The sequence below is a fragment of the Amphibalanus amphitrite genome, unplaced genomic scaffold, assembly GCF_019059575.1.
Source record: "Amphibalanus amphitrite isolate SeventyFive unplaced genomic scaffold, NRLGWU_Aamphi_draft 001504F_arrow, whole genome shotgun sequence".
Lineage (NCBI taxonomy): Eukaryota > Metazoa > Arthropoda > Thecostraca > Balanomorpha > Balanidae > Amphibalanus > Amphibalanus amphitrite.
The window spans coordinates 62,971-86,229 of NW_024882997.1; the positions used below are offsets into that span (position 1 = coordinate 62,971).

General features: G+C 52.1%; 1 protein-coding gene across 2 annotated transcripts; it reads left to right on the forward strand.

Annotated features, from left to right (window-relative positions):
* Positions 1 to 558: 558 nt before the first annotated feature.
* On the forward strand, positions 559 to 21,242 carry LOC122373489 (acid sphingomyelinase-like phosphodiesterase 3b). 2 transcript variants are annotated; one of them, XM_043351600.1, is made up of 9 exons: positions 559 to 653; positions 5,388 to 5,517; positions 14,297 to 14,417; positions 15,597 to 15,813; positions 16,446 to 16,587; positions 16,787 to 16,927; positions 17,474 to 17,602; positions 19,309 to 19,495; positions 19,941 to 21,242. In XM_043351600.1, exons 1-9 carry the CDS (start codon positions 601 to 603, stop codon positions 20,618 to 20,620), a joined length of 1,800 nt encoding a protein of 599 aa, XP_043207535.1. In that variant the 5' UTR covers positions 559 to 600; the 3' UTR covers positions 20,621 to 21,242. The 2 variants fall into 2 exon arrangements, with proteins under 2 accessions (XP_043207535.1, XP_043207536.1); XM_043351601.1 differs by lacking the exon at positions 559 to 653 and having other exon boundaries at positions 5,507 to 5,620.
* The last annotated feature ends 2,017 nt before the right edge of the window (positions 21,243 to 23,259 follow it).

Genomic DNA, 23,259 nt, shown 5'->3' on the forward strand with positions numbered 1-23,259 from the left:
AAGCGATTTTGCGCCAAAATTTCTGCGTGATTTGCGCCAAAAATTAGGTCTCTATTTGTGCGAAAATTAAGCCCTTTTCATATAAAGCACATGTGCACATCTACTGATCAAGACTTATCAACCAGACAGTGTTTTGGGGCTTTGTACGCTCTCCCATGTTTGGTCCGATCTGTCAATCACAGCAAGGCCGTATATAGGAATCACAGTGTATGAGCTAAGAGCCTTGGCCCTAAGACTCGCAAGCCTTGTATGTATTTAGGACAGTTCTCTATATACCGCAAACAGTGATGCCATCCACATTTTTGCTCCATCCCAAGATCTCGACCAGAATTTCCCAAGATTCTCGTCTCAAATCCCAAGACATCCCATCGAATATCCTTAGGAGTACCCCAAGTAAATCCATAGCTTATTTTGGACATATTAGTGTGTTTAGTATTCAACTTTCTCTTCTTCGGGTCCACCCTTGTCCTTATTGGCGTATTTACAGCAGCTAATGTACCTAGAGGCCGGGGGGAGGGGAGGGGGAGGGGTCGATCGGACTCTCGGTTCCTGACCGAGTATAAGAGCTTCACGAAAAATGAAGATGCTGGCCTAGACAACATGAAGCCGGTGGTATCTGATATTATGGTCAGGTCATTCGTCGACCGTCAATGGTGGGTCAAGGACTTAAAACACAGTCCGAATCTATTAGAACTTCTTGGAAACGAAGTCTGTGGCATTTTGGATTTATTTCAAAATTTGTCTCGTGACACATTTGGAGAAGCTAGGGTCAGGTGAGGTCAGGCTGATTTGAAGTGTTTTCCACCACTGAGTTTTGAAATATGGGCTCCAAAACAAGCTCTTAAAAGCTTATGTGAATCCTGAAATCGAAAAGCCTATGCTGTGAATCTGCGCGTAAGCCAGTGCCCGCTGGGGCCCATGAATTTTCAAGCCGGCGATGGCGAGGGGGTCTAAACGAGGACCTAACTCGTCCCCTGGACTATACAGTTACAAGACGTCAGCAGTGTTGTGAAGGTCGCAATGTTACGCTTTGATTATTTTTGGTCCAGCAGAGCCCAGAGGTCAGGTGACCAGACACTTTTCCGAGGTCAAAGACAAATTGCCCTTATTTTGGTTCGCGGTCAACGGATAAGCCCAGGGTTACTTTTACAGGAAAAGTTGAGAGGGGGAATAAAGTTCGGGGCAAAGGCGGATCCAGGGGCATCTGAAAGGGGGGTGGGCGGCAATACCATTAGGTTTTTCGTTAGGATGGAGCCCGCAGAACCTTACCTACCCCCCAAATCCTATTCTTTCCTCGGGTTTCAGCCACTTTATTTTGGAAGGTTGCCAAAAAATAATTTTGCTAAAAAATATACGCACCTACCTTGGCTGTAAGGGGCGGGGGAGGTCCCAACTTGACTGCGCCCTTGCAAATGCCAATCAGTAGTATCAACCTATCAGTGGTATCAATAACTAGTAAGTATACCCCGGCCAAACATTAAGTAACGCCTTTCTAAAGAGAGAGGTTAATCCGCGCCCTGATTGGAGGTCATTTTGGCCCCCATGTGGGTTTTCTTGAAAAGTGAAAAACGGCGGCGCGCAGCGCCGCCAAATTTTTAGTACCTTACCGGGCATCAATTTGAAACCTTCGCACAAAATTTCAAGTCTTAGGTCACCTTAGGTCAGGAGTAATTGATGTCAAACTGTTCGAGCAAAAATGAGCAAAAAAAAAACATGAAATTCTTAAACGCTCACAAAAGCTACAGTTAACGAGCAATTCCAAAGTTCTTTGTGTGGTCGTGTATGTAGAGAAACGACGGCGCTACAAAACTGCAACCTCTACAACTACAAGGTGGGCAGTGATATCCGAACAAAAACTAATGAAGCACAAAACTTGAATTATTACTATTAGTATTAGTGAGCAGTGAAAGTTCCATTGGGAAAGCCGGCTGTGATGAGGTACATTTTTTTGCGCCCTGCTCTGCATGCAAAGCAGATGAACGTGAATGCTGCATAAAGAGAAAAATCATTTATTACTCAAATCTTTGATGCCTATGGGACAAAAATAACGTTGTTTTTCCTTCAATGATTCCGGTTTGGAGGATGGTTAAACACGGCCATTGTCATATTGGGACAAAAATTTTAGATGTCTGGCCTTGGCGTCGATGAAAAAGTGAAAATAATCGTGAATAAATGGGTCGTTTCTGAGAAAGAACACAGAATATAAAAGGGGGTCCAAAAGGGGGTCACCTTCTTTTTGCGTCAAAGGAGGGGCCATGGCCCATTGCCCCCCTCCCCCTGTATCCACCCTTGGTTCGGAGAGGTAATCCCGTCCCCCGCCGGTTTCTACGCCGACGCCTGTACCGATATGTCAGTGATTGCGAAAAGGCGGAAGAGACAAGACAAGAGACGGTCCCACCGTCCCACCGACTATCCGATCGGTATCGGGTCAAATCTGGAGTTCCTGCTGCACTGAACGTAAAATGGTTGGATGGAACCGAAAATTGAAAATTAATAATTATCTTAACGCCAGCAACGTTGATTGATGACGAGAATCTGATTAACGATGACTATAGAATCTGAATAGCGAATTGATTGAAAATGGGCTCCAAAATAAATTTGAAAGGGGGAAATTCCCCCTTCCCTCCCTAGCCGTTCAGACACGATTTGAAAGGGGGAGCGGAATTTTCGAAGGGGGGAAATTCCCCTCTTCCCCCCTTTAAAAGTAACCCTGGATAAGCCTCCATAGAGCAAAACCGTAAAATGAAACGCTTTGTGCGGGAGCCGCTTTCTGAAATGTTTTTTTTAGGCATAATGTTTGTAAAAGCTTTTCATAGCCACCCAACATCATGGACGCCGGTGAAACAGGGCGCCGGAGGGCATATTAGTCACGTGACATTTGTAGCTTCTCCCCCTTCGTGTGCCTTCTACAATCTACATGCTAAACGTCACGTGTAAATTTCACGAACCTTGATCAAATCGCCCCAGGCGCCCTGTTTTCACCGTCGTCCATCATGCCGCCAAACCACCCATCCCCGTTGATCGGTAGTTGGAAATTAAACAAATGAGCGCCAGTTGCGAACAGCGACTGAAAGCTGCTACTATACCCATAACAAGTAATGGTACAAAAATAATCCTGCGATTTCGGGAAGATAATGCCGGCTAGAAACATCGCAAGCTTCGTCCGTTACTTCAATATGTTTGATTAACCGTCCGTAGTGCAAATCCATCCTAAATCTATTATCGACCAAGGAAAAAGCATTCGACAGCATGAGAAGGCAAAGTGAAATCAGCTTCTGCCAGACATTAGCGTCGCCACGGGGGGGGGGGGGGGCAAGCGGGGCAGCTTGCCCCCCCAACCTCGGACCGGGCACCCCCTGAGATCGATACAGATCCGATGAGATTTTGGAGTCGAGAAAAAATGGGGGTACCTTTCTGAGAATGTCTGTGAGGTCAGACTCGGTTGGAGCGTCCAGTTTAAACCAGAGTCTGACTCGCAGTCGGCAAAATCTTCAAGACTCCGAGTCCAGACTCGGAAATGTCAATGCTGTGATTCATTCCATGTTCCTAGTTCGTTCTTTATTACATTTTACAGCTGATTTTCATAAGTTTTGGAGTGCTGACACAATTTTCGTTCAAAGCGTGAAACGAAATCTTCGGGGCCTTTCTCAACTTTCGTCAAATGTCTGCGACAGGCTCAAGTACCGTACAAGTGTCGCAGGGCTCATGAGCTTGCTTTAAACAAAGGCTCCTAAGGAGCTCCACTGAGCCCTAAAGAAGCTTTCAGAGGGCCCAAACCGGCCTATGAAAGTCCCACTGGTGTCCATGTTCTCTGAGAGTCCATACAGGGATCTTTGAGCCTTCGAACATTTCTTAGAACCTTAACTGGCCTCTGATAGTTCAGCCAAACTTTTGAGGCGACAGACTTTCCTAACCCCAAGCCGGCATCTGAGGGGTCACAGCTCACGTGTCCCTCTGAGGTCCGCAACACATGTTTATTATGCCCGCCTACGTAGGGTCCTTAGGGATTCGACACAGACCCCGAAGGTTCACACTGTTATCCGAGGGCTCCAGGCTCACCCTAGCCCTAGTCTCTTAGCGCCCGCGCCCACACTGGCTTCTGAGGGCCCCACCTTGGGCTTGGAAAGCCCTAAAGCACCACGTACACGTAAATATTTGAGGTGGCCCACGCCGATCTCTGGGATCCTAAGCATGCTTCTGGGAGTCAGCACTGACCCTGAGTGGCCAGAAATGGCATGGAAGTCCCAAACCTATCTCTAAGGGATCCCTTGCCGCTATGCCGTGCGTAACTTTTGGTTCCGTTAAACAGTTTTTGTTCGCGTTTGCTGCGCTTCCCTTCACACGAAAAACGAGGAACTTTTGTTCACACTCGAATGAACAAAACACTTCCTCTCACTGGAGCAAAGATGATTTACTTCCGATTCACACTTCCGACATTCACTCTCCGCCGAATGCCCAATTACGATCTCGGCTACGATCATCCCATCTACTATCGGCGGCTGGGATAAGTTCTATGCATTTCACTTAAAACCTCTGCATGCATGCGTGAATGGAGGTTTTAGGAGAGTGATCCGATTAAATGGAGCGTTTTTCACCTTTTTCTGGGTAATGATCATGAGCGTCGAGCGTCTGCACAGGGGCCCTCTGCATTGCGTCGGCAATCGCAGCCACTAGGCATATACTATAATTCTACCAGTCGTTTTTGTCATGAAATTTCAAAATTTCGAATTTTTCTGTAAAAAATTACATGTCATAGCTAGAAGGAAACCTTTGTCACCATCGGATTCCTCGCACCATTGCGCGTCGATTGATATGTAAAACGAGTGAGTAAAGACTGGGGAAAGGCAAGTTTTAACACAAAAGTTGATTTTGCCCCCCCAACCGAAAATCTCTGGCGACGCCTATGCTGCCAGATCCCAAGATATGCAGTGCAAATCACAAGATCCCAATGTTAATGTTCAAATCCCAAGATCTTGGGACAAATCCCAAGGAATGGCATCGCTGACCGCAAATATACCGTGTTTAGGGCCTTGATACGGCCTTGGGGCCTTGGAGCGATCTCTAAGCTGAGCCAGCTGAGCTAGGCTTGGAGCTAAGCAGCTTTTGAGAAGGCAACTAGAATAAAGAGATTACTCATCTATTTGATGACGTCATTAGTTTCCGAAAATAGGGTTGAAAGATTGGTAAAAAAAGGTTCAACTCAGTTTTATTTCTATTTATCAAGGCTGTGTTCAGCTGATAATTAGTTCATTTAAGTGATGCCAGGCAATATATAGCTACATTTATTTGGTATATAAAAAAGGCTCAACAGTTTACATGCAGTTTGTTTTGTTCTTATGGACGTAATTATTAACAAATCATTTTACTAAAGTCGTTTTTCGTTTCAGCTTGTTCCAAATACAATTGCGGCGCGGGGATTCTAGAAAACAACCACTGAAACAACCAAAACAACCAAGGAAAACAACAACATTCGTTGAGGAGCGCGCTAGTCGGCAACAACAACACCAACCACAGCAGGTGGGGATCAGGATACTGATTGGAAAAGTCTTCATCTTGGTCTGAAAGAAAAAGTAGTTATATACACTGTGGGAAAAGTAATATTTCTACCCTGGGAGTATAGGTAAGCCAGAACATTATCTTTTTCTTGAATCTCTCGAGGGTTCAAGTTGATTGATAGTACAGACTACAGAATTCAACTGTGGGTACTTATATTTCGGATGAAGTACCTAGATATTGGTGTCAGTGAATTGGTATTCTTATAGAGTCCATGTTATGCCGATTATGGTGTAGTGGCGGGATTGCGCCAAAAATTTCATTGCACGTCCTGAGCTCTTGTTCTGTCGCTGTTTTTATGTCAGCGTGCTGTCAATTTTTCTCATATAAGGAAGTTCTTGCTGGCGCTTCTTGACCTCTCATTGGTCAAATGAAGAGACCACGTGAATTTGACCGATGAGGGCCCAGGCCAAGAAATAACCGCATGCTCGCAGCCTGCTGATAAAAAACTGCAACCGAACACCGCCCGGGTTAACTTTGCGTGCGCCAAATTCAGTGCATGGCAGCAGCTGAATTTTTCGGCACAGGGCGGCCTCATAATTTTTTGGCGAAAGATGGTCACCGAATTAAGTCCGCACGCTGGTCAATCTCGGGGCATATTGGTCAATCTAGCGACTAGCAGCAGATTCGCCGTGCTGGCGGCTCTGGAGAGGTCTCGGGACGAGAGGTCCCCGCCCCGGTGGCCGGTCGTCGCGTGCTCGAACTGAGCCGCCCTGAGTCTACCCAGCGGAGGAACGGGTGCTCAGAGTCAGGTGAGGCCTCCATTCTCGGCGTGGAAATAGGTATTGGTATGGGAGACCTTGTTAAACATCGCCGAGCCTCGAATACTGCAGTGGGTTCTTGCCCACTGCGGTGTCGAGGGAATGAGAGCGCTGACGACCTGGCGAAACAAGTGTCGCGCGGCGCCGTGTGCCGAGAAGAAGCTGATGTGCCGGGGCACGTGCTGCTCCGCTGACGGGCCCTCGCTGGCCCCCGCCAGCCTCGAACACACCACTCCGCCGATTTTTGTGGCCCCGGAACTTCCGGCTCCGGCCTTGTTTCACGGCACGACGCTACAGTGCGCTAATCGTACTGAGGTATACAGGGGCGCGGGAACTTCTTTCCGACTGGGGGGGCACACCATAATAGAGATTAACCTAGGGTACCCCCAAATCTAGTTTTCTCACCGGTTTTAGGCCACTTATTTTTCACCCCTCGGCTTTTTCAACAAAAAAAGAAAACATTTACAAAAAAGTTTGGTATTCCGTCTCAAAGCTGTGGGGGCACCGCCCCCACGGCCCCAGAGTTGGGGGGGCAAGCTGCCCCCACTGCCCCCCCGGCTCCCGCGCCTATGGAGGTATAGAGTTTAAATAAAAAAAAATTATTCGGACGCTGGAACATGGGAGAGCGTCCAAGGCCCTGGTACGCTCTGTCTGGTCTGGTTGATTTTGTGGCTTAATTTTGGCACAAATAGGCACCCAATTTTCGGCGCAAATCCTGCAAAAATCTCAGCGCAAAATCGTTTGCGCCGAATTTCGGCGCAAGAGGGTCTCACGGGTGTCCGGCTCAGTGTATGCATGTTTTCCAGTGTGGGATTTCACCGCTGCACCAGCACACTGGCCCAGCGTACGGTACCTAAATACCACCAAGGACCAGCACCATTCCACGCAACCTCAGCACCAGACCTCAGTCAATCTGCACTACATCGTGCACCGGCGGAGTCCGCACTGACGAGATCTCGTGGAAATCGCCATACTTTGCAGGCTTGCCTGGTGGAGGTCTCAGCTAACCTCGCGATGGTAGGGGAGTGGGGGGGGGGGGGGGGGGGGCGTGTCGTATTTGGCTACACCCAACTATCTTGAAAACAAGAAAGGTGGAAATACTCTGGAAAAGCAGAAGAAAGTTTACTATTCGACCTTTCAGAAGCATTAAAGTCATTTTTCGATCAGTTTATTGCTAACGTCACTGAAGGTCACCAAACATAAATTATCGCGAAAAGATTCCCTATTTTGACAACATTTTTTTTTCTCTTAAACTGGCATGCCTTAACTTCGTGAACCAAAAGAGCTAGAGAGTCACAGAAAAGCACATTTGATAGCACTTTCACTGACATGTCCTCAGATTTGACCTCAGGTCAACAGTTTGGCCCACAGGGGGTGAAACCATCAAAGTAGATGGTTAGCCAAAACCATACAATGGCAGTGTATTGTCTGACAATGGTGAAGTTGAACACAATGGTGCTGAAATCGTGGTTCTGCAACCATTTTTGGCGAAGTTATTCACCAAATACCAAACCCTCACATTGGGGGGCACTTGACCTGAGCCCAGAGGTCACCGGTTGACCTGGGAACTTTAAAAAAGTACGGTCGCTATATCTTGTAACGACGCACGCTTTCGTTTGTTTCATCAGGCTCTAGCTCTAGGCTCTAGGGGTAAAACAGCCGGAGGGGGCTTAATCTGCCTCCGTACCATGTTCGCGTACAATTTACGAACGTATGCAAACTGCTATTTACTTATGAAAATTCGACCGACGACGTCACCTGTTTATGTACACGTCTGTTCCTGGACTCTTTGTCTATGATTTCAGAAATGGGTGTAGTTTAATACGGCTAAAAACAGACAAAACATACCACCAGCGCACAATACCCCTCCATTTTCCAAACTTCATTGAACTACTCACCACAAGAGGGTGCAGCTCCCTTGGGCGTAGAATACACCGTGATATAAATTACCATCAAGTTTTATGACATCTACTATGCATTTCAGACCCCATGAGACCCTGCTTTTCGGCGATAATTTCTTCAATTTTTGTCCAATTAGCTTGAAATTTTGGCAGACGATATTTCAGCTCAAGCGCCAATTTTTGTCAATATGGTCTCTTAACAAAATATCAAAATTTAGAGCACTTGTCGTTGGCTCGTAATGTTAATCAGTTTTTGCACCCGGATAGAGGCTCGCTCGCTACCGCACCGGATTGGATAGGAGCGCTGGCCAATCACGTTGCGCCGGGCCCAACTAAACTCCGCCCACTGGCCGTGACCGCGATGGGTCTATGCCGCTTCAGTCGGTGTCAGCACCGCGGAGAGGTCGCAGCGGGACCACATACTGGAGACAAGTGAAGCTGGCAAAGTTGTTTCGGGACGAAAGCCAAAAAATTATCCGTTTGAGGGCATTTGGTACCCTCCTCACCTTATTTTTGTATTTAAACGTAGAACCAGCTCAGAATATTCAGAATGATCAGAATCAAGGTAGGATCTATTGGAACGGAACCGGCCGTAGAAGGAAAGATTGATAGACTCTTGGACTCTAAACATTTATTTAAGCCGGAGTTGCACCTATCTCATCGTCAGGTTGGGTCAGGTCACTACCCGATTACCTACCTATAAGATCATGTGTAAGCCTGTGCTTAACCCAAAAATATTGATATATTTGGCAGTGCCAATAAATGTTTCTGAGGAAGGCGCAGAAAGCAACAAAGTAGGATGAAGAGTCTCGGACACGGCCGATTGCCTGGGGCATCGCTCCAGCGAAACGACCGTATTCGTGATTCGTGAAGCGGTGCGGGGCGGGGCGCCGGGTGGGGCAGAAGCGTAATGTGTCGTATGGTAGAAATGGCCTTTATCGCGGTGTCATGTGTGTGTTATATTGTTAAGACGTGCACAAAAAGAAATAGCAATGTGGCAGGCGGACGTTGGGCACTACACGAGAACGATCATCAATAAACTCGTATCTTTTTTGTAAAACTTAAGTAACAGTAGGTATGTCCTCAATGGTGAGTAAACTATCTCTAGGCTTTTACTTTTCATGTTTGCATTTCAACACACAAGCTCTGGGGGCAAAGTTAGTCTGGCGACCTCCTCAACCTAATTTGATGATCAAATGGATTAGTCCTGAAGGTGTTCAATGCTTAGTTGCACCGGGATGATATACCTAAATCGATCACGCCGGCATCATTCCTAATCAAATTTCATATTTCAAACACATAAATTGCATCATGTTAATGGTGATTCTGTTTTGCAATTTTGACGTAGTCTGACGCGATACATAATCTTACGCAATCATTTGAAATCAACAGCGTCTTTTATGCGCGTTTTTTCACAAGCCCCGAATCTTGTGTGGAAATACATATATATTTTTTGTGACTGAACAAGGTGTACACTGTACGTACATTTGTGATAGATACAATTAGTCGAGGGCTTCAGCTGGTGCGTTACTTAGTATTGACGTAGGCAGATACTAAGTAACGTTACTTATGCGCGCTATTTAGCTCATTCGATGAAATTACGGCTGCAACGACAACTGCACGGCAGCTACGGTCCATGCGAGCCGCCCCGGTGCGACAGCTACTGCCCCGCCCGCTCCACGCAGCCGACTGACCGGCCAAGGTCACTACCCCGTCCGCCGGGAGGGCGGAGCTTAATGGTCACGTGTTTGTGACGTCACACCTACGCACGGATAGCCTCTACACCACTGACGGATTTACGGAGCCGATTTTAACATTACGAGGCAACGACAAGTACCCTAAAATTTGATATTTTGTTAAGAGACCATATTGGCGAAAATTGGCGCTTGAGCTGAAATGTGCATTGTGAAAATTTGAAGCAAATTGGACAAATAGTAAATAAATTATCGCCGAAAATTAGGGTTTCATGGGGTCTGAAAAGCATAGTAGGCTGGTCGCTTTTACCGCTGCACAGTGGCCCTTTTTCAGAATTAGCACGCATAAATTCAAAATATTTTTTATCTTCTTTTGAGTAAAAAGCAGTCTAATCGTGTGCAAAACATTCCAAACTATCCGATGGTGCCATTTTTACCTCCTAAAAACTAATTGTCTTTGGTAAAACTGACCGCAAAATCGAAGTTTGTCGAGAGGCGCGCGGACACCACCGGCGGACCCTAAAGAGTAGGGTGAGATGAACATCAATTTGTAACGCTTTCGGTGAGAAAATGTTAAAAATTAGTGGCATGGCTGTGAAGCTGAGTTTACGTAGAAGCCCTAGAAACCACAATTTTCATTGTATAAACTTCAATAGACCACTTTTGCCGAATATTGTGGACACAATAACAGGACAATTATTAACTGGAGATGGCGGCATACATATGAAGCTTTATGTTAAGCAGCACACTCTGGAACATGTCGTATTATACATCGTTCGAATCGCCGATCTCTTCGGACCATGTCCACCAAAGGGCATCGCGCCATTTTGCGCCATTTTGCTTCTACGGTGGATAATGTGAGCCAGTTCAGTCCGCGAGCGGCTGTGGCTCCTGTTCGATACGACTAAGCTCATTGACCTGGCTCGAAGCTGGTGTCACCTGGTGTGCGCCTAAATGTGGCTTGACTTTTGCCATAAGATGTGCTAATTGAAATTATACTAACGGTGGCTGGCAACAGCTGTAGATGCGGTCACGTGACGCCCTGGGGCGTCCTGGCGGTCAGTGCAGCGCGGTCGGCTGGCGGGCTCGCCACACTTGCGTTCGGAGCGGCCTGGCCGGCGGGCGAGCCGTGCGAACGTGCGCCAAATCTTGGCCCGAGCGGCCTGTCGCTGTTGGGCCGAATCTCCTTGGGCAGTTCGTTTCTTTTCTTCTCTTTGCATTGGCAGGGAATACGTCCTTGATCACGTGGTGATGTCTTGCACCACTTTCAGGTATTGTGGGAATTAATGCGTGCTAATTCTGAAAAAGGGCCACTGTGCGCTGCGGTGACTTCACGGCCGGCCCACAGATTGCTCTATCCGGCGACCCGGGCCAGTGTCATACGGCGCGGATGCGGGTGGGCTATGCCGCACAGTTGAGCTCAGTACCAGGCGGCTGCTGTCAGTGCTGAGGTACCCTGTGGATGAAGAGTCCCTATCGGTCAGCCTGCACCCGGCTGTACCGCGGCCGCGGCGTCTCGGGCGGGGTAGGAGGCGGATCCACGTGAAACCCCCGCGGAACCGCAGTAACCCTACACCGGCTCAACGGGCGCGCGTCACCGAGATCTGCTCGGAAATGGCACTCTGCAGTGCGGCTGCAAAGGGCTTCACACCAAATATTGGTCCTCTTTCCCTATCTGTAATTGACAGTTGACACCTCCAATGTGTCAAAGCCCTGACTGGTCCTGCAGCGGTGGAGCGGCTGTCCTTCCTATCTCTACCGTGTCCGTCACTGGGCCGAAGCGACTGGCCCTGCAGCGGTCGTGTCAGGGTGTCATTCCCCTCTCCACTGTGCCCGTCATAGGGCCGGAGCGACTGATCCTGCAGCGGTCGGGCGGCTGTCCCAGCGGCGTATTTAGAAAATCGCGAAGGGGGGGGGGCCAAGGGTTTGGAGGGCGCCACCTCACCCAAGGAGGGCGCCATACGGTCGCGAGATAAAAAATCACTCAACGGGGGGGGGGGGGGGTTGGGAGGCGTTTTTTACCATGCCACCAGTTTTTTTTTTTGCGTAACCTCGTATAGGTCGTGCTGCATTGATTTTGCATCGTGTGTATTCTTTATACTCCAGGTCACAAAAGGTCAAGTGGTCTTGAAATGCTGCGCCGAAGGCGCGCGAAATTTTTGAAAACAACCTTTTCCTCCGCTTTTTAGGCACGCCTTTTATACGATCAGTGTTCAAAGCTCCTCTCGCTCTTTTACCAAATTTGAAGGTATAAAAAATACCTAAGGTTTGGTCGGGCCGCTGCCACACAAACTGTATAGAAAGCTTGGCTCATGGGTGTCGATGTATAAAAGTTTATTGGCGGTGGCATATCTACGCACCAGATCACCGTATCGGATTGATACCGGAGCGCGAGATGCGTAAACATCATCCAAATTACCTCAGACCAGCCTTCATAGCCTTCTCACAGGTGCATACAGTGTACCCACATAACCAGTTTCAATCACCGAAACTTCAGATGCCTGCTGTTGCGGCCGAACCTGTTGACAATACTTAATCGTAATACATATAGATGCCATGATGCACGTAAAGTAGGATCAATCCGTTAAGACCAAAGACGTGTTTTATGCATCGTAGAGCGTAGATAGTTTTGGTAGGTATAGGTACTTCATTCATTGTGCTGAATGCACGTTCATTTGTGGCAGTTTTCACAGGCAAGACATCAACTATGTGCAATAGAACGACTAAGTTGAAGAACATGCCAAAGGAGTAAATAAATGATAGGAGGGCAGCGATCAACGGATGTTGCCAATAGGTAGAAGGGCTGCGATCCACAGGAGGGCGCTAATAGGTAGAAGAGCCCCGATCAACATCCCGAGTTTCGACAGTAGGGCACCGATAGGTAGGAAGTTGGCGAGCAGCAGGAGGGCGCCAATGGATAGAAGGGCAGCGATCAACAGGAGGGCACCAATAGGTAGGAGGGCCCCGATCAACAATCAACAGGAGGGCGCCACCAGGTAAGAGGGTGGCGAGGAACAGGAGAGCACCAATAGGAGGGTGGCGATCAACAAGAGGTCGCCAATAGGTGGGAGGGCGGTCATCAACTGCAAGTCGCCAATGAGCGGAAGGGTGACGATTAAAATGGGGGTGGCAATGGTGAGGAGGGCGCCTTTGCTCAAGAGGATGACACGAACAGGACGGCGTCTGTGCGGAGGGCGCTGGTCAACAGGAAGGTGCCAGTAGATAGGAGGGCGGTGATCAACAGGAGGGTGCCAGTGGTTAGGAGGGCGGCGATCAACACGAGGGCGCCAATAGGAGAAGGGCCCCGATCAGCATTCAACAGGAAGGACTAGGGAACCAATAGGTAGGAGGGCGGCACTGAACAAGAGGGTGCCAAAAGGGAGAAAGGCGGCCTTCAAAATTTCACATGAGGGCGCAATAGGTAGAAGAGCGCCAATAATTATGAGGACGCCGATCAGCAGAAGGGCGGCAATGTGTAGCAGGGTGGCGACCTACAGGAGGGCGCCTTCGGGTGAGAGGGCGCTTATTTACAGGACAGCGGCTTACATAGGCGACCACCGGTACGCTTAGAGAGCTACAGCCTACAAATGTGGTTGGAGGGCGCCCGAGGGAGCCCTCCAACCGTATTTGGAGGGCGTATTTGGAATGGGCGTCCTCCGAGGGCGCCCTCCATCCGTATTTTCCCTGTAAACACATTCGCGATTGGAGGGCGCCCTCCAGTCGCGATTGTTTTTCGATTCGATTATATCACAATTGCATTTGCGATTGGAGGGCGCCTTCGGCGCCCTCCAATCGCAAAGGGCGCCTTCGGCGCCCAAGGGGGGGGGGGGGCCATGGCCCAGTGGCCCCCCCCCCTGCCTACGCCCCTGGGCTGTCCTATCTCTGCCGTCCCCGTCACAGGGCTGGGGCTCTAACGAGCACACGGATCCCGCCGAAAAAGGCGGATACGAGATAAATAGAAGCCGGACTCTGGTCGGCACGCCACCGGCGCGGGTCTCACGCCGGCCGTGGCATGCTGTGGTCAATGTCCCGGTCTCCGTTCGGTGTCGGCAGCTGTGGTCCGATCTGCGGCGACCTATCGGCTGGCGCCGGCCGCCCGGGGCGGGGTCAGACCCCCCCCCCCCGCCGTCCCCCCCCCCGGCGAGCGCGTGACCTTGCCACCGCGCGTCGGCCGCCGGTGACCACAGTCGCCAACTCTCACACACACCGCGGGGACAGTCAGGCCGGGAGACAGGCAGTGTCGCGGCCGCTGAGCACTCACAGACGGAGGTCTGACTGGGCGGCCGCTGAGCACTCACAGACGGAGGACTGACTGGGCGGCCGCTGTGCACTCACGGACGAAGGGGAGGTCCCGCGAAGGTCTGACTGTGCGCCGGTCCCGTTCCAGCTCTCCGAGATGGGCCGCCGTCCGCGGCTGGTGACCCCTCCGCTGGTGCTGGTGGCGCTGGTGCTGGTGATGGTGCTGCAGACCGCTGAAACCAAGCCGCCGCTTCAGATAACAACCACAGGTAAATATGGGCACTGTGGGGAAATATGGGCCTCGTGCTGGGCCACACACTAATGTATTGGTATTAGATAAATGATTGGATAGAATGACGAAGTTAATTGATAGGAATTAAAGTGTTATTTTTTTTCTGCTTCAAACCCCGCCAGGTTTTGGGACTGACGTAGGTTAGACCCGTATTGTGTCATTGCGTTCAATATGCCTGACTGCTGTGGATTCAATGGGCATCTTGTTGTTTTTAACTTTTTGGGAGATCTGGGTTAATGTGCGTGACATGAGCTCAGGAAAAGGGATTTGGTCTCAGCCCAACTCGTCACGTTTAGATCTATTCATCCTAGATCAGTTCACGGGTGAACTGCACGATTTTTTGCGCTTACTAGCCGCTGGGAGCAGCGTGATGCTACCGATAGGCATATGTTCCACAGGATATGGAGCCTAGCCTCATTATGCACAACCCACTGACCTGAGAGCATAATTACCTTCACTTTAGATATGCGAATATCTCGTTTATATTTACATGTCGCTTCCTTACGAATTTGCATTTACCGAGACCTATTTTTTATTGAAGTACCACGGCACTCGTCGGTGGCTGAGCTGCTATCGGGTCCGTGTTGGAAAGCCCGCCTCTCATGCATTGTTCTTGACGAGTTTCTGATAGCGGTAACGTCTATCAAGTCGACTGACACTCCTAGTTCAAGTGACCTCGGTTGTCCTTGGATGATTAACCTAAAACCTTATTTGTGAATTGCTCCGCATCGGGAAATCGTGTACGATTTCTGTATATCTATTTTGTGCTGATTTCACTGTATTGTCTGCATTTCACCTTTTCTGACTTCATTTAAGTGATAATTACTTCTATGAGTTCTATAATTATATTGCATCAGCAAAGTCGTTAAGCTCTATCTTTTAGTTGGACGTTGACTATTCGGCTGCAAGCGTCCTTGACTCTGCCGACCAGGGTTTTGTTTTTTGAGTCACATCTGATTTGATTTTATACCCTATCTTCACAAAAACGCTTTGCTAAAACAGTCCAAGTAATTCCTCGTCCCGCGATACCTTGACCAGTGTATGGGTGTCGGGGATGTCTGCTTTTCTGTCCCCGGCTGACTGTCTCCGGCGGCTGTCCCCGGCTGACTGTCCCCGGCGGCTCTGCCCCGGCTGACTGTCGCCCGCTGCCGGCCAGCCGGCCAGTTCTGGCAGATCACGGACATTCACTGGGACTGGACGTACAACCGGACCGGCGACGTGTCCTCGTGGTGCCACGGCGCCGCCGGCGACCCCACCGCCGACAACGGCCTGTTTGGCAACTACAGCTGCGACGCGCCCTGGGTGCTCGTCAAGGAGGCCGTCCGGCACATGGCCCAGGTGCAGCCGCAGCCCGACTTCGTCATCTGGACCGGGTGAGCGGCTGAGGGTAGGGACCGTAGGGAACAGTACCTCTGGAGGGGTGAGCTGCGGGTGGCTGGGTGAGGCTGGCGGCCCGACTTTGTCATCTAGACCGGGTGAGCGGCACGGGACAGGGCGCGCAGGTCTCCGCGAGAGGACGGGAGAGGCGTGGCGCCGTGGGTGTCTGGGTGAGGCTGGCGGCAGACTTCGTCATCTGGACCGGGTGAGCGGCACGGGAGAAGCGCGGGTCTCTGGACCGGGTGGGTAATGGGAGGGTATCCGGGCTACGTGTGGAGGCTCTGGAACGTGAGGGTAGAGACTGTCTGAAGTGTGGGAGCCACGGCGGCAGTTTGTCAGATCGCTGTGTGTGGTGGGCCGGTATCTGGGCAGGTGTGGTAATGTGGTTACCTGACGGGGTATCTCTTAGTGGGACCAATCTCTGGCACATACCGGCTGAGCCAGCCCGACGTCTGCCGTCTGTTTTCGACGTGTGACGGTGTAACGCCGATTCCGTGTATGACGCAGTAACGACCATGGACGCCGTGACGCCGGCTCATGTGACGCCGTGACGGTGCAGCCCGCGCCGTGACGGTAACTGTGCAGAGCGGTGACGCCCGACTGACCCCCCCCCCCCCCCCGCCCTCAGGGATAACGCGCCGCACTGGGAGGAGGGGCCCGAGTTCAAACAGATCTTCTCGGCCATCGACAACATCACGCGTGTTATGGAGGAGGCGTTCCCTGACACGCCGATCGTGCCCTGCCTGGGAAACCACGACAGCTTCCCGGCGGTGAGACATCTGAGCATTCATCCGCGACCAGAATTAGCATGTTTGTTATAGTAAAGCAATCGTTTTGCTATACAGCAAGGTGCGGCACCTGGCATCTTGTCTTTGGCATTGCGTTTCGTTGTTTTTAGTCTGTGTTTGATAGCTCCACCGCGACTTTCTGTGACCTGTGACCCGTCTCACCCCTGCTCGTGTCCCTCAGGACTTTTACCCGGGCGGTAACAAGTCGTTCTACACGCGCTACCTGACCGAGGGCGGCTGGTCGCGCCTGCTGTCCGAGGACGAGCAGAGGACCTTCGCCACGGCCGGCTACTTTGCGCGCCGGCTCACCGACCAGCTGACCGTGAGGAGGGGGAGCGGGCGGCGGTATTCAGCTCTGAGAAACACGGGGAGGAAAGGCGAACCACGGCGGTTTTCTGCAGAGACCAGCTGACTGTGAGGAGGGGGGGGGGGAGCGGGGCGGGCTGTGTCGGCCTGAAACTGAGAGCTACGGGGCGGCATTCAGCTCTGAGGGACCCCGGAGGAGGGGGAAGGGGTGGGATGGGAGTACCAATAACCAGGGCTGGCTGTAGACGGGGCGTCGAAGGCGAGCTCCCTGGGGACGTCTTTCAATGGTCCGTCCAGACCCCGAGCCAAGGAGCATTCACTCTACTATTTGGTGCGCACTGTCACCTAACGGATGGAGCCGTTATGACCTAAGGCGACACTTGTACTCGCCAGCTCCAAGTTTTTGGCCACAGTTGGCTCGCTGGTGCTTATACGGTTATGTATCAGTGCTACGGTAGTGCTATCCCTCGACAGTCACCCATTTTCGCCTCCCGCCCCTTACCTCGTGTCGCGATGTCCCCCCCCCCTCCCGCCCCTGATCTCGAGTCGGGCCCTGTTCCAGATCATCTCGCTGAACACGAACATTTACTACCGTCCGAACGAGGCGATCGACCCGAAGGAGGCCGACCCGGGCCAGCAGTTCTCCTGGCTCCGAGACCAGCTCAAGAACGCCAGCACCGAGGGGTACAAGGTCAGCCGCGTGGCGGCTCATGGTGTCCGGGTTCCGACATTGCTGGGTGACGTGTTTCATGGAACGGTGGTCTAAAGTTATCCCGGCCTATGCAGTTCGTACGTCCCTAAAAACCAAATTTCAACACATCACCAAGCTTTGCTGTGTATTTGCCTACTGCGTAGTTTCCGTTCTAACATTTCCGCCGTCCTAACTTTTTACCTCACCAGTGTGTTCCTCTTCCTGTTTCTCTGTTGCTGTTCTAGCCCCTAACAGCAGTCTGTTTCTGATCATGTTCACTGTTCCAGCCTGTTCCCTTACATCAGCAGCCTGTTCCTCACTGCTTCCTCTGTTCCAGTTGAATACCCTAAAGGCTGAAACAGACTCTTTGCGCGTTCAGGAAATCGCATGCGAGAGCTTATTCAAATACAGGGTGACACAAAAAAACGGTCATCACCAAATTTCGAATAACTTCGGAAGTTTTTTTTCAGATCATCACCAAACTTCGGCCACTTAAGGTCACACCTATGTAGCATACATCCACCAAGTTTCAAGTCTTCACTACGAATACTTTTAGTACAGTGTGTGTTTTACTGACGCTCCACAATGTGCTCCAGGTGAGCGCCACGGCGCTGCAGGGCGTAGGCACACTTGCATCCGGCGGGCAAAGTTGTCGATAACCCGATGGCTGTGCACTTTACAGAGTGCAATGGCCTCTGGAGACAGTGCTCAGGGGGTGTGCTACCCCTGAAACGTTATTCTTATCGGGTTATCGACAACTTTGCCCGCCGGATGCAGGTGTGCCTACGCCCTGCAGCGCCGGGGCGCTCACCTGGAGCACATTGTGGAGCGTCCGTAAAACACACACTGTACTAAAAGTATTCGTAGTGAAGACTTGAAACTTGGTGGATGTCTGCTACATAGGTGTGACCTAAAGTGGCCGAAGTTTGGTGATGATTTGTATAAAACTTCCGAAGTTATTCGAATTTTGGTGATGACCGTTTTTTTTTTGTGTCACCCTGTACGTTATAATTCTTCCCGCATCAATCGCATCCGGGAAGTGCGTGCGTTTGATGCGAGCGTGCTTCCATGTATTTGAATAGGCTCTCGCATGCGATTTCCTGACTGCGGAAAGAGTCTGTTTCAGGCTTAACACCCGTCCTGTCAACTGTTCCATTCTGCCCCGTAACACCAGTCCTGCGCCTGTGTTCCAGTTTGTTCCCGTGACACCGGTCCTCCTCCTGCACCGCTGTGCGGCCGCTCCGTCCGCTGGCGGCTCCTGAACTGTCCGATCCAGCCCCGGCCGTCCTGGCTGGCTCTCCGGTGGGCCGGCGCCGTCCGTGCCCCGTCTGATCCTCATCGCTGCATCCCTGTATCCCTTCGAGAGGGGTGTCATGGAGACTGACAGGTAACGAACGCCACGTCCCGGCCACAGAAAGACTGAGTGTTTGGCTACCAGGCCAACACTATATCAATACAGTTATTTTAGATGTAGTCAGACGTGCGGTCACACATCTTCCTTTTTTCTCACCTCTTAGATTCAAGCAGAAACTCACGTGATTCGAGCGTTGAGGAATGCAGATTAGAATATGACTAGATAACAGCTGAATCTTAGTATATTTAGAAATCAGGGGGTTTTGTCGTGTTCTTTTCTCACCCGTATCACATCCGACCTCGCTTCTCATCTATCTCCGCTCTCCCGTCCCACCTCATCTATATCCCGTCAGGTGATAATCGGCGCTCACATCGCGCCCGGCTTCTTCGAGCGCCAGACGGACGACACGTTCATGTTCGACAACTACAACGAGGCGCTGCTGGCGCTGATCGGCCAGTACTCGGACGTGATCCTGGCGCAGGTGTACGGCCACGAGCACACCGACAGCTTCCGCGTGCTCGGGCAGGAGGCGCCAGACGGTGAGGAAGGGATAGGGGGGGGGGGGGACACCGACAGCACGACCCTGACGGTGTGGGGGGGGTGGTAATGGGGGACAGGGGGGCACACCGACAGCTTCCGCGTGCTGGGGCAGGAGACACCGGGTGGTGTGGGAGGACAGGGAACGGGGGTGAGGAGCACGCTGACAACTTCTGGGACCCGGGTGCTCGGACAGCGGGAGCCTGACGGTGAGTTAGAGCGGATAGTGGGGAGGGTTCACGACATCTTGTGGTCTTCCGGCTGTTGTGGTTCGTTCCATTTTGCTAATGTCGTGTAGGAACATTATGGATACCTATATTTGCTGAATGCAAACATTGAACCCTTTCTGTCTCTCGCCGTCCTCCGTCCGTCCCCTGACCGCCCGTCCCCCCCCCCCCCTGCGGTCCGTGTCCCTCTGACCGCCTGACGCCCCCGCCGCTGCTCCAGGCGAGCTGCAGCTGCAGGCGGCCATGTTCCTGGCGCCGTCCGTGACGCCGTGGGTGCCGGCCGCCGGCACCAACCCGGGCGTGCGCCTCTACTCGTACACGCCAACCGTGCTGACTGACTACTCGCAGTACATCCTCAACCTGACGGCCTCGAACGCGGCCGGCGCGGCCGCCTGGAGCCGTCTGTACGCCGCCGCCGACACCTACTCGCTGTCCGACCTGGGCGTGCAGTCGATGGCCGCGCTCTACCGCCGCCTGGTGGCCGAGCCGGCCCTGTTCGACACCTACTACCGGCTCAACACGGCCGGGGCGCCGGTCGGAGAGACCTGCGACCTGCCCTGCAAGCGCTCCCAGCTGTGCGCCATCGGCCATCTGCGCACCGACGCCATGGCCACCTGCCTCAACTCGGTGACCACCATGAACTCCATCATCTCTGGCGAGATGCTGGTGCACGGGCCGGCCGGCGGTCCGGGCAGCGCGCCGGTGGCCGGCGGCTCCGGCCGGCCCTCCCAGTTCCTGGCCGTCTTTTTCGGCGTGATCGCCGGCCTGGCGGCGCTCGCCGCGCTCGTCGCGTTCGTCGTGGTGCGCGTGCGGAAGCGTCCGTCGGCGCCGTCGACGGTGCTGCGCAACGTGGCCTCGTTCGTCTCTGTCGGCAGCCAGGGCTACGAGACCATGACGTAGGCGGCGACTGGCGGCCGGCGCCGAGGCTGCAGTTCCGGCCGCCGCCGACAGGTGGCACTGGGCGGCCCGACGGGCTCCGCACCGGTAGGTGGCACGCAGGGAACACTGCAGCAACAGTGAGCTTTACTACTGTGGATCAGTAGATATATCGTTAGGATATTTCGTGATTGATATTGTGCGCTAGATGTGATTAGGGTCGGGACTACATAGACGTGGTTCTCACACGATTCGGGGCATGAATGAAACTTTATCGACATGTTGACGGCGATCGGCCGCTCCCGTTGGACGTATATAACCGCCCTGTAGATAGGCCAGGCTCGTCATGGGTGCCCGTTTAGGGCTGCCGGTCGCGGCCCTAAGCCCGTTCTCTGTTCTGGCCGAGTAGCGTTAGGACATGATCGGACGGAATTTCGCGGCAAATCAACTTAGTTCGGCCCAAGGGATAGTTCAGGCTGTGTGGTGAAGCTAGTGAAACTTTGATTATATTGTTATCATCAGTTTTACCTGAGACGCCTCGTTCTTCGAGACACCGGTGATTTTACCTTCATTGATATTAGCGGTAACAGTTCAGTTGTTTTATCTCTATCATATCCATCAGCTTCTTATACAGTTTCTGTCTGAATTTCTCTTTTTCGAATTACAGCAGTAGGTATTTGAGCATGGCTTGGTGGTGCATTCTGCTGACAGCAACACTGCCTTTTGATCGCTTTAGCTTTCTTATTTCATATTTTGACATGACTGCAGCTTTGGTGAGGGAGCGCCAGTTCCTGTTGCAGTAATTCTTTCTTCACAATAATGCTCTGCTCGAGGCTGCGATATCCAAGACTAGCGAGTGGTCGCTCAAGATCTTGCATAATTCTCCTACCAAATACCTACATGTTGCACACTGTTTATGCCTAATCACGCTAGTTTTGTGATAAACAATAACAGCCAGAGGAGGGATCATTGCGTACTTTAGTTGCAGGAATAATTCCGCTAATACGTACTACTTAACTTATTATGATCTTCACAACGCTGAGTACTTATCAACTGTATGCATTTACAGCCAAGACCTGTTACGTAGGTATAATTCTATCCTACCTGTACGTTGTACCTACCTGTGCTGAGTTAAATGTATCGGTGTGCCCCGCGCTTTAGACGCGCCAGCGCTGTGTGCACAGAGTACGCGGAGGAGGGACGAGGGCCCGGCGGCTGGCTGCTCTGAGTGTGTTGCTGCCTTCTGCGCGCCCCTGTGGGAAACCAGGTGCCCCGGTCGTAACTCGGGCACCCCGGTCGTAACTCGGGCGCCCCGGTGGTAACTCGGCCGCCCCGGTCGTAACTCGGACCTCCTCTGCTGAAGCGGTGCGGCCAGGCGCGCGGGGGAGGCACAAAATGAGGTGTAGCGCTGGTTACATATTGCAACTCCCAATCGTGGTTGTGCCAATGTTGTAGAACTGTTCCCATGTGGAGTGATAACGTTGTGTTCAGACTGTGCAGGTTTACTCCGCGGCTGCTACTTAGCTCTTTGTGTCAACTGCGGCTCGGTTCGTTGCCGTTTGTATCTTAGGACGCGGAGTTGGTCTTCCGGTCGGGTGTTGCTGTCACCCCGCTCAGTTTACCCTTTTGCCTGCGCTGAACGGCGATTTGACGTATATTCTTAGCATTGTGGACGACCCTACAGTATTGGTGGCTGATTCACGCCTGCGGCGATTATCGGTGCAGTTAGGTAATCTCAATGGAATCCCAAGGAATGCAACTAGATGTGTTTCGCCAGTGTCGTGATTTTAGTGGTCGTAAATAAGTGTGTGCTGGGGATCTGCGGACTGATTCTTCCTATGCTAAAAGTGATTAGCAGATCAGAGGCTCAAATTTTCTTACGCTGTAAGTGGTTTGCCATTTTCTTCCGAGGCTACGTTGTGTATACCCCTACGAAGTGGGAGGGGGAGGGGGCGGAAAATCCAATCATGTATGCGAAGGATCAGTGATGTGACGAAGCCCGCAGCGGGGCGGAGGGTATCCGCGCCTCGCTGCGGTGGGGCAGAGGGTGTCTGCGCCCCGCCCCGCTGGGGTGGAGGATGTCTCCGCCCCGCTGCGGTGGGGCGGAGGGTGTCTCTGCGGTGGGGCGGAGGATGTCCGCGCCCCGCTGCGGTGGGGCGGAGGGTGTCCGCGCCCCGCTGCGGTGGGGCGGAGGGTGTCTGTGCCCCGACCTGCTGCGGTGGGGCGGAGGGTGCCGCTGGTGTCCCTCTCACTGGTCGGTGGGGAGTTACCGGCGGCTGGAGCAGCTGGTACTGAGTGGCTCTGTCCGCCGGCCGGCCGGCCGCTGGGTTTGGGGTGACTATTGTCCGCGCTGAATGCCGAGTCGATGGTCGCGGTCCAAATACACAGCAGACCCTGTACAATCACAGCTTTTCAGCGACGGAGCATGAAACAACAGTGAAACGTGCTGGCATTGGGGTAACGAAGAGGGAGGAGAGAGAGAGAGAGAGAGAGAGAGAGAGAGAGAGAGAGAGAGAGAGAGAGAGAGAGAGAGAGAGAGAGAGAGAGAGAGAGAGAGAGAGAGAGAGAGAGAGAGCGAGAGAGCGAGAGAGCGAGAGAGCGAGAGAGCGAGAGAGCGAGAGAGCGAGAGAGCGAGAGAGCGAGAGAGAGAGAGAGAGAGAGAG

Coding starts and splice junctions, on each gene's coding strand:
- LOC122373489 (XM_043351600.1), top strand. CDS start 601: ATGAAGCCGGTGGTATCTGATATTATGGTCAGGTCATTCGTCGACCGT. Junction 14,418..15,596: donor GCTTCAGATAACAACCACAG/GTAAATATGGGC, acceptor GCTGCCGGCCAG/CCGGCCAGTTCTGGCAGATC. Junction 17,603..19,308: donor CCAGCACCGAGGGGTACAAG/GTCAGCCGCGTG, acceptor ATATCCCGTCAG/GTGATAATCGGCGCTCACAT.